This window comes from Cheilinus undulatus, linkage group 24, assembly GCF_018320785.1.
Source record: "Cheilinus undulatus linkage group 24, ASM1832078v1, whole genome shotgun sequence".
NCBI classification, from domain to species: Eukaryota; Metazoa; Chordata; class Actinopteri; order Labriformes; family Labridae; genus Cheilinus; species Cheilinus undulatus.
The window spans coordinates 3496926-3507842 of NC_054888.1; the positions used below are offsets into that span (position 1 = coordinate 3496926).

The 10917-nt window shown below is 38.6% G+C and overlaps 1 protein-coding gene across 1 annotated transcript; it reads right to left on the reverse strand.

The window, feature by feature from the left end:
* Positions 1 to 45: 45 nt before the first annotated feature.
* Positions 46 to 9223, reverse strand: cnppd1 (cyclin Pas1/PHO80 domain containing 1). The gene is made up of 8 exons (XM_041782299.1): positions 9028 to 9223; positions 7464 to 7566; positions 4788 to 4869; positions 4555 to 4675; positions 4293 to 4421; positions 4151 to 4212; positions 3913 to 4030; positions 46 to 1670 (listed from the first exon to the last, which is right to left on the reverse strand). Exons 1-8 carry the CDS (start codon positions 9088 to 9090, stop codon positions 1026 to 1028), a joined length of 1323 nt encoding a protein of 440 aa, XP_041638233.1. The 5' UTR covers positions 9091 to 9223; the 3' UTR covers positions 46 to 1025.
* Between the last annotated feature and the right edge of the window lie 1694 nt (positions 9224 to 10917).

Genomic DNA, 10917 nt, shown 5'->3' on the forward strand with positions numbered 1-10917 from the left:
TTTTTCAACAATTTGGCTCTTTGGTTGAGCAGAGTTGAGTAACGCTTAGCTAAACGGTTGAAAAAAATGGTATAGATCGCAATATATGGTATCATAATAGTCACTGTATTGCAAAATGTTTAAAATCGCAATAATATCGAAGTTCCAATAACTAATATCTGTTTTTTTATATAACCAGCAATACTTGTTTGGTGCATCCAATAAGCTCAAAAGTTGAGAATTTTTGGTTTTTGAAAAATGTGAATAAAACGGAGCAGGAGGAATAAGATCAACCATGATTGGTTGGTTGATACAGCTGCAGGTAGGGGACTTTAACTGGTAGATGTGAATTGCAATGAATCAGTTCTGGGGGCAATATTTCCCTTTAAAATAAAAAAATCTGCCAGAATGGAGAAGAAATAGAAAATATCTGACATCACTAAATGATTGCTTGTCCATTCCTTTGGCAGAATGATGCAAACTGGATTTGCATGCTTTTTCTGCACCCTGGGGAATCTACTAAGGTCGCTTTATGGTTGCACGTTTGCTTCAATATTCTTATTGGTTAAGAATTTCTGTCAGGAGAAGAACTAGAGGAAAAAGGAAGTGATGTCCTCTGCTGATTAAATCTATAACTGTTGTCCCAAAAAGATTAGGCTTGCAGCATGAGAAACCATACCAGAGTGCCACCTTCTTGATAAAAAAAACTGTCTCAGGGCCTCACTAGACCGTTAACCTTGCTTTGTAGTACACACGTCTGAGGTTGCAGCCAAGAAAAACATCTTCAAGTCGCTTCTTCTCAAGCTGCAGAGCATTTACTGAAAAATATGGCATTTTGCTTATGGCAAATCTATTTTGGAGTTGTGACTTTTAAGTGAATTTCAACCCTGTGATGACTCAAATAAAGCCTTTCGTTCTCCCACTTCCACCTGTCATCCAGATTTGGAAAAGTAACACAAACATGACCGAGGAGTCATGAAAATGATGCTGGTTTAAATTTCCAGAGTCTGTTTTCAGAGGGAGACAGCGGGACAGTTAGCTGATCTCTAGCCGGGCATAAGGAGAGCTTGGGCTTTGTTGACAGGTAGCACAGACTCAGGGTGACATGGTCCCAGCTGTACAGGAGGAAACACCCCAAGGCGAGAATTCAGACTTGTTTCTGCCCCTCCGATAAAGCTTGAGGCGAGCCATGGTGCATGATGCTGATTGTTACCGAAGGGGCCGCGAGCGGAGAGAGTGGAGGTGTTTCTGAGTCCGCACTGAAGAGGAGGGAGAGATGCGAGGCAGCCGGGGCAGAGGTAAGAGACAGGCGACCAGGTCTGGGCCGAGTCCATGTCAGAATTAATGTCAGGATGTGTGTGACCAATGGAGGCGAGGAGAGAGCCCCAGAGACACAATAACGACGTCTGCGAGGAAGCAGAGGGGGGATTGGAGGGAGTGTGCTGCTGGTTGATGCTACCAGTCTGCCGGTTTACACTCTTATTGGCCAGAACACAACAAGGCGGGCGCTGGGCTGCAGAGGGAGCGTCTGAGTTCAGGTTGGAGGTGTCGAGGTGGGTGGGGCTAATCTCGAGTGGAGGTGGAAGGAGGGACTGGCCGCTTCTGGAGAGGCTGAGTTGATGAAGCACAGCGCTGGTAGCGATAAGACCGGCTACGCTGGTAAGATAGACGAGGCCGAGCATGCAGGAGACCTGGGAAGAAAGAAATAGAACACTTAACTTTTAAAATCTCACACACAAGTCTTTCTACCTTAATACAAACTGCAGGGAGAGTAAAGTAAGAGTGAACAAGCAAGTCAGGATATTTTCAGAGTAGCTTACTCTGACATTGTCCTGAAAACTCCAGGGTTGAATGAGTAAAAGAGGGTTCAAGTACTTTCTATCTGGGATGTCTTCTCTTCTTCTTTGTGGTATGATTAACTGTTGCTGAATATTTATCATCCCCAACTCCAACATAATACGCTTGGTTTCAGTTCTTATGCTTTCCTGAACAAAAACAAGCTGGAAATGTGGCCACAGGACTGGGGCCTGGCATAAAATTCCCACTGCAGTGTAGTTTGGACATAGTACTGCAGAGCAACTTGGACACATCAATGCACAAGTCCACAGCAGTCTCATTGGTGCAGAACGCACAGAAGCATTAACCAAGCTAAAGAGCTGCACATGAACTGTGCATTGTGGGTTTTTATGAAGGGGATGAAAATCATCAGACAGGAAGTCAGTTTTGTTCTTCCCCAAAACAGTCAAACAGAACCAGTGTCACTCATAATCCAGATTCTACTGTGAATTCAAGACTCCTCTGTGGATTTTTCAAACCACATTGTACATCAGAGCACAAACAGCCTCTGTTTTAACACCAGCAGGCATGTTTCTTATTTCATAACTCTTATCAAGGATTAGTCATACTTCAAATCATCATCTGAGCCCCAGGAAACCACATTCTACCTTAAAAACCAGGAAAAAGCTATTTAACCACTAACAAGTCACCAACTATTTCCTCTTTTAAAAATATTAATATTGTTAAAAAATTACTAATTGTATATTTTTTTGCTTTGTGTGTTTGTAAATGTTTTCTTCAAGCTGCATCATGTTTGTCCTGCAAGTTTCATGTATTTCTTCACTTTTTCTGGATGCTTCTTCATGTTTCATGCATGTGGCTCCTTACTCATCCACTACAATTCTGCCATTCTCCATCAACATGTGGTTTATAGCAGAGGTTCTCAACGTTGAGGTCGACACCAAGGTTATAATAGTGTTGGATTTTTCATTAGTTTCTATTTTCATTTCATTTTCACTTTGTGTGCTATATTAAAGTTTAGTTTTAATTCGTTTTTACTGCTAGTTTTTTAGTTTAGTTTAGCTTTTATTTTGGAAAAATGCTTTGTTTTAGTTTATTTTTTATTAGTTTTAGTTTTTTTCAGATAGATGTCTGGCCTGAGTGAGTGTCATACATTTTAAAAAACATTAAAACAGGCTACTCTTCACTTTTTATTCATCTATTTAATGATGATGTTTGAATACAACATCAGACATGAAACTACCACTGTGTGAAGTTTAGCCAATCAAATCAGGCCATTGTCACTCTCTAAACCTGGGAGTAGGTGCCAGTCAGTATGGCTGTGTCAAAGACTAAAACTAAGGATATTTTGACTCCATTTTTATTCTATTTTAGGTTTGTAAGCGCACTAAACTGGTTTAGTTGGTTTCCTTTTTTTTTTTTTTTTTTCTTTTTTTTTGGTAAAGCTTAGTTTTGATTTAGTTTCAGTTAACTAAAATGATTTTCGAATTTTAGCGTTAATTATTTAGTTTTAGTTAGCTATAATAACCTTAGTCGGGACCTAATTGACGGTCGCGAGACACTGAGAGGGCGTCTACAGATGCCTTAAAAAATCTAAAAACATTTTTAAAATTACATGCAGACATTTCTGCATGTCTGCAGAAATGTTGATTAATGACAGAATGATGCTGCTGATTTCCATATACAAATTAACCTGTTGCACATTGCAGAAATTTAATCCAAAGTATTTGGTTATTTATTCTACAGTGTAAATATTAAATTAAACCTTTACAAGGTCGTACATGTTTGTTTTGGCAGATTTATGACGCAGAGCTGTCCTGCAGACTGTGACGTCAAGTCTACAGGCAGCTCTGTGCAGGAGCAGCATGCCATTCTTGTTGCCTTTTTTGGACAACATGGAGCTCCCTCTGGCTTGCATTTTTTCCTTATGGGTGTAAATATTTTTCCTACCCTAACTGTGAACTTAAGCTTAATTCTAAAAATAATTTTAGATAATGAAAAAGGGGGAAACAGCTCAGGAAAACAGTCACTTTAATGCTCTCTTGCCTTTTTCTATGCTTATTAAAACCCTAAAATGACTACAATAGTGTTCTGTATCTGTGTGTGCATTGAAGGATCCCTGAAAATCCCACTCACCTTAGTAAAGTGCTGATAGATCGCTGTGAGCGCTTGGCTCCAGGCTGACTGCTCCAGAAGGACACAAAGATCAGTGTAGGTGAACCAGCCGCGCTTCATCCCTTGCCGCTCCGCAATGCTGAAGATAAAAAGGCCAGGGTCAGAAATATATGTTTTAAAACTCTTTTTTTTATGGCTTTTTTTTTGTAGATAAATAATCCCCTTAGGTATAGTCTTGTTCATAAGACTGATCACTGACCTGGTTTCAAGCTGACTAAGAATATCAAAGAAGTCATTTGGCTCCGTGAAGAGGCTCCACTCCTATAAAAATCAAGAATAATGTTAGGGACGAAGAAAAAGAAGAAGCAACCATGCATACAAGTAAACAGACAAACACTCACAATGGCATTCAAGAAGTTCATCTCCAGGTTGTTGATGGTTTTGACATCCAGCTTCCCAGCTGCTCCCCACTCATCGTTGAAAACCTCTTCTTCTTCACCTTCATCGTAAAGGTATTTGCTGGCAACCATCTAATTTAAATTAAGAGGTCATGTAAGTGGATAATCTGGAGAAAACAGCAGCCTGGGAACAAAGCTGTAATATCAGTTACTAGTAAGAACACTGTGACACATTTAGTCAGGCCTTTGAACCCGACACACATACCATGGAGATCAGGAAGAGGTCAGAGGAGGAGATCTTCTGTAGGTATTCTGGGTTTCTGTGTCGGAGCCTTTCTATGTAAACTAGAGCGAGCATCATGGCACAAGGAGAGATGCAGGCCTCCCTACAGCAACAAAGAATGATATTAACATGGTTTAAGAAGAAGTGTTAAAGGCTGCCAGTGACGGGCCAGGTAAATAAAATGTGTGCATAAATGTCAGACGAGGAGTGCACACCTGGAAACGTGGGCAGCATACTTCTTCTGGAGCTTTCGTATCGGGCTTGGGGCAGACTTCTGGAAGATTTCAACGGCAATATCTGGAATCACAGAGAGAAAAGGTAAAAAATGTCAACTCAAGTACCTTCACTTTAGATTTTAAAGAACGTCTAGTGCCAAACAGTGCAGAGACCGGGGTTGATCCTTAGGCCAGTGTATGGAGGCCTGCTCTGATGAACTGAGCTGAAAAGGCAACAATTAAACATTTTAAACCAGGGATATTAAGGTTTTGAGACTGTTATCAAAATGTTTTACAAATACAAATAAGGATATGAAAAGCTTTGCTGATCTTGAACAAATGATGATGTTTAGTGATGCCTGCTATTCAATCCTTCAACCCGGCAAAACAAAGAAACAAATAAAACAAAAAAACCCAAATCCAAATGGATCTTAGTCATGACAAATAGGTGGAGTGTAGTTGTCAGAACGTGCAGTTGATGTCAGAGAACAATCGTTGTTCAGCACAAAACATCAATCAGATACAGCAACAGAACGGCGCCGTTAAAAGGGGTTTCCCCTGGTTTTCCTGAACATGTGCACTCCTACTTTCCAGGGGTCCGCGGGGATGCCCCAGGAGAAAAGTTATACATTTCAAAACTAAAAACATGAATCTAGGCAACCTTCAGAACAAAAATACGAGGCTAAATCTATGAAAGATTCTGTCTCTTTAAAATAAAAGAGCTCTAGTTTCTACTTAAACCAGAGATGCATCTTCCACTTCGACAGGCCAATTCTAACGTCTGACCGCTTTGAGTCTGACCCTACTGATAAAGATTTAGGATGATACCAGTTTTTGTCCTTAAAAAGCTGTAATTAACACTGAAGAGCTTTTTTTTCATCCTTTTTTAATAGATGTTCAATTTTCTAATTTCCAATTTGCAAAAATGAGTCGAAATCAACACGATTAGATAGTTTTTCAAAATTTTCCAACTCTAGTTTAATCTAATACTGTGCTGGTTATAGCAGTGATTTTTCCACCTTTTTTCGCCCAAGGCACTCCATATTAAAATCGATACAAAATAGACCTTTTAAATAATGTTACAGCCTGTAAGGGGAGATAAAGGGAGAGCTTTCTGAAGCCCAGCCAACTGGGGATCATAGAGATGGCAAAAGGTGGCAAAAATGGGTTATAAGTGATGAAAAACATAGTAGAATTGGGCAAAACAAAGTCAGAAATGGGGAAAATTGTTTAAAAAGTGGCCAAACAATGGCTTGAAATTGGTAAAAACTTGTTGAAAGTGTCAAAATAGTGTCAAAATGGGTTACATGTGGTCTAAAAGGGTTAAATGTTGTTAAAAGTTGGTAGAAGTGGGCTAAAAGTGGTAAAAAAAAGGGCACAATTGGGCAAAAAGTGGTCAAACAAAGGCAAAAGTGGGCAAAAACTGGCAAAAATGGGTTGAAAGTGTCAAAATGGTGGCAGCATAGACCACAAGTGGCAGAAAGTGGCAAAAAAGGGTTAAAGCTGCTGAAAGGTGGTAAAAAGGGGTTAAAAGTGATGGAAAAAAAGGCCAAACAACAGCAAAATTGAGCGAAAATTTTGCAAAAATGAAACAAAAATTGATTAAATGTGGCAAAAAGGGGTCAAAAGCAGTAATAAGAAGTGGTAAAAAATGCTAAAAAGCAGCAAAATGGCCTTCTTTCTGTACTTAATCATGCTTTAAATCTGCTGATCACTTACTACTACTTCCTGTTAAAGTGATACAGCCACTGTTATCACAGGATCACACACTGAGGTCTTATCAAGTAAGAAAGGATATCACCGATATGTTATGTAATCCTAGCACGCTGTTCAGCCCACGCGCGACACACAGAGACAGTAGAAGTGTGTGCATACATTTGGGGTGGGGTCCAAAAACTTGCACCCCGTTCATTAAACATAGCAAGGCACAAAAAACAAGACGACATCTGAGAAGTTTTGAAGATGTGACACCTAACTCCTGCAATCTGAGGAAAATTTAAGAAAAATTTGTGGTGGATCTTAGGTTTTCTAAAATAAAAACATAGTTATCAACATAAAAAAATCCACTACTTCATTAATTAAGGCTTAGACGTTTGCAAGATTTGAACTGTTGTTCATCCACATAGAGTGTTTAGAATTAAACATCACTCAAATGAGACGTTCAAACCTTACTGACAAACACTAAATATATGAGTGATGTCATCACAGTAAGGTTATTTTTATGTTTATATTTCAGTGGCACAGAAAAATTCTTAATCAATAGTTTTCTAAACATTTTCTAAGTAAATCAAATGCTTACAGGACAACTGCATTACAATTTGTTAGTCAAATGTATCATTAACTCAGCAATTAGGGAAAAAAAACACTAGCCAACTGTGTGAGTGTCCAGTCTGCTGTTTGGCTGACAGCTGGTGCTTATGGAAAGCCATGATCTAATCACATCTACCTGTTTTGACAGCTGCTGTTTGATTTTTAACCCTTGAAAGAAGTAAACAGGTCTATCTATATTTCAGGCTGTGACAATAACATTGTGTGAAAAGTCCAAGTAAAGTGACTACTTACACAATGAACTGTAAAAACATGATTCCTTAGGCAAATATCAAGTCAAATCAAACATTTGCATTTTCACAGGTGTGTCAGAGATGAATATACTTATTTATATGATTGGAAACTCACCTGTAACAGGGCATGAGAGGGCATCTAAAGACACATCTTTGTCCAGGCCATAATACAGTCGCTTTCTCACTCGTTCAGTCAACTTCTGATGTCCAGGAAGAAACTGGGAAGACAAAAAGCACATCACAGCATGTGGAACAATTAAAGGTCGGCAGTACAAAATACAGAACAATAACAGGGCTACATTAGCCTTGTACTAGTGCAGTGATACTCAACGCCTGGCTCTAGAGCTACATGTGGCTCTTTTATGTCTACATCAGAAATATTATTCCCCCGGAAAACCATAAAAATGGGAAATTTTGACCTCAGAATTATCCATTGCAGTTTGTTTCCCACACTCATACAGCAGGCTTTAATTGTCAACCTTTAACTTTTGTCTGTATATTTTCATTGCCCTTATTTGCAATTTTTTGCCAATTTTAGCCCATTTAAGGTACCTCTTGCCATTAGCCTACATGTCACTTTTCCCTTTTCCCCCCACCTTTTAGTTACTTTTCACTCATTTTCTCCCACATTTTTGCTGCTTTTGCCAATTTCAGTCCCTTTCCGCTCATTTCCCCCACATTTTTGCCAATTTGAGTCACTTTTCACTCATTTCCCCAGCTGTTTTTGTTGCTTTTTTGACAATTTTAGTTACTTTTCACTCGTTTTCGGCCATGTTTTTGCCACTTTATTTACTTTTTTTTTTCTTTTTACCATTATTGCCACCTCTAAGTCATTTTTGTCATGTCTTACCCATTTCTGCCACTTTGCTCCACATTTTTTGTCACTTTTTATCCAGTTTTTGCCATTTCTTGCCTATTTTACTCCTGTTCACCCATTTAGGCCACTTTTTTGCAGCTTTTTCATCTATTTTGCCAGCTTTAACTTATTGTAATTGCCACTTTTCACCAAATACCAAGGTATTTTCAACAATTTGGCTCTTTAGTTGAGTAACGCTGTACAAGTGATTTAAAAACAATGTAGGCTAAATATACAGAGGAAATTTACATTAAAGTGGAGGCTTCTTACATTAAATAAGGGTTAGTCTGCTTATATTAGAAGCATTTAATCTTCCCCTTAACACCTGTTTGACGACATAGAGATATTTTAATGGAAATATTTGGAGGTCCATGATATCAGTCGTTAAAACAATACATGTATTAGGTGGGGTCTATGAATATTGAACGTTTATTTCCATTAAACTTCGTATGAATAAAATACGGCACACTTTAAAACAGCATACGGAGATAAATTAGTGCGTTAACGACGGCTAAGCTTTTAGCGAGTACAGCAGTAAGTTAGCTGCAGCTAGCTAACAAACTACAAGCGTTCGCTATCTTTATAATCCGTGTTTAAGTTATTTGGCTTAATAAACTACACAAGAATTTAAACAAATGTTATTTTTAGTTAGACAAATATATCTGGGTAACTTAGGCAGACAGCTAGGAGGCTAACTGAACCCCCCAGTCAGCATATTTAGAGAAGGTACACAACGTTCAGTTAACAGAATGACATGAGCTAACGCGGCTAACGCTAGCATTAGCACTCCGTTGACCCAGTGTTCCTTATCTAAACCACATACCGTGAACTCCTGGAAGTCCGAAAACTGGAACGTCCTTTCGTTAAACAACGCGTCGAAATCCATATTTACTATAACCCTGACATTAAGTCAGCTGAATGTTGAGAAGACGACTGTTTGGCCTGGATCCCGCCCGCCTGTCACGTTAGGCTGGGTTAGCTTCGCAGTCTGACCGGGGACAGTCTGAGCCTCCAGCTGTTAGCTGCTCTCCAGACAGACAGAGGAGGGCGGGGGAGCTGTTACACAACCAGTCATAAACGATACCTTTATTTTTAACTTACGCATGACACTGTTTCCTAACTCCGCAGGCTTCGATGTAGTAAATATTAGATGACATACGGTGCAGAAATAGTGCAATGACATGCTTAAAAACTGGGAAACACGGGTGAAATATTACTTAAATAATCACAGTACAGTCTGTTATGAAAGGGGGACACTTGTAGCAGTATTCATGATCTCAGTGACTACAATTTGCACTCATTTGCAGCTTTGGGTGTCTAAACACTGTTTATAACGTGTTAATCTGAGTTTCCATTAGGACTGGTGCTTTCTGTAACATGAGCGCCCTCTGCTGGAGCCAGGCAGACTTGAGCGGTACAGCCCATGTGTCGTTGCCCTCATAAGAGCTGCTAAAATACTTAAAAATAAGTAATATTCCTCAAAAACTCCAAAACAAAAATCAAACATTTCCCTAACAATATATTCATTGTTTAGTTTTTAAGCCCATTTTATTGGATCTAATGATTAAACTGAGAGAGATCTAATATGTTTCCGTAATTATCAGAATAAACAGCTTTCTGATGCCCAAAATACAGAAAAGTGAAGTTTATTTGTCTCCTCTAATGCAATGACATTATTCTTTATATTACTGCTTACTGTCAGTTGAAATGTTTTTCGTACATCTAGGCCTACGTATATTATATCTATGTTAAATATGTGTCCTCATAACATTAACCTTAACTTTAAGGCTGCTTTTTGCCGATTTAAGTTACTTTTCACTCATTTCCCCCTACCTTTTAGCCAATTTTAGTTATTTTTCACTAATTTCCCCCACCTTTTTGCCAATTTTAGTTATTTTTCACTAATTTCCCCCACCTTTTAGCCAATTTTAGTTATTTTTCACTAATTTCCCCCACCTTTTAGCCAATTTTAGTTATTTTTTACTAATTTCCCCCTACCTTTTTGCCAATTTTGGTTATTTTTCACTCATTTCCCCCACCTTTTTGCCAATTTTGGTTATTTTTCACTCATTTTCCACCCTTTTTAAAAATTTTTGTTTTCCAATTTTAGTTGTTTTTCCGCTTTTTTTTTTCTTATTGACATCCTTTAAGTCACTTTTTTGGTCACGTTTCACCCATTTCTGCCACTTTTCACCCAGTCTCTGCCATTTTCTGCCTATTTTCCCCTGTTCGCCATGTTTTTTTGCATCTTTTTCACCTATTTTGCCAGCTTTAACTTTTTCTTATTACCACTTACACCCACTTTTCACCTCTTAGATTGTGGCTCTTGCAAAGGTATTTTTCAACAATTTTGGCTCTTTGGTTGAGCAACACTGTACTAGTGATTTAAAAACAATGTAAATATACAGAGGACATTTACATTCAAGTGGTGGCCTCTTTCATTAAATATGGGTGTGTCTGCTTTTTGTTAGGATTTAATCTTCCCCTTCACACCTGTTTCAAAATAGAGATATTTTAATAGAAATATTTGGTGTTTCATTATATCAGGTGCAATATATGCTCAGCGATCATTTTATTAGGTACACCTGTTCAACTTCTCATTAACACAAATCAGAGTAAGGATGAAAAGTGATAGAGGGACTGAACAATCATGGTAGAAGGCAGTCTGACAGGCGTTCTTGTATTTTACCTGATGATACCCATGGTAGAGAAG

Bases quoted from the DNA above. Each gene is read 5' to 3' on its own strand.
- cnppd1 (XM_041782299.1), bottom strand. From the start codon at position 9,090: ATGGATTTCGACGCGTTGTTTAACGAAAGGACGTTCCAGTTTTCGGAC. The intron at 4,213-4,292 runs GTGAGTGTTTGT...TGATTTTTATAG, and splicing joins TGAACTTCTTGAATGCCATT to GAGTGGAGCCTCTTCACGGA. The intron at 4,031-4,150 runs GTCAGTGATCAG...TTTTATCTTCAG, and splicing joins CTTAGTCAGCTTGAAACCAG to CATTGCGGAGCGGCAAGGGA.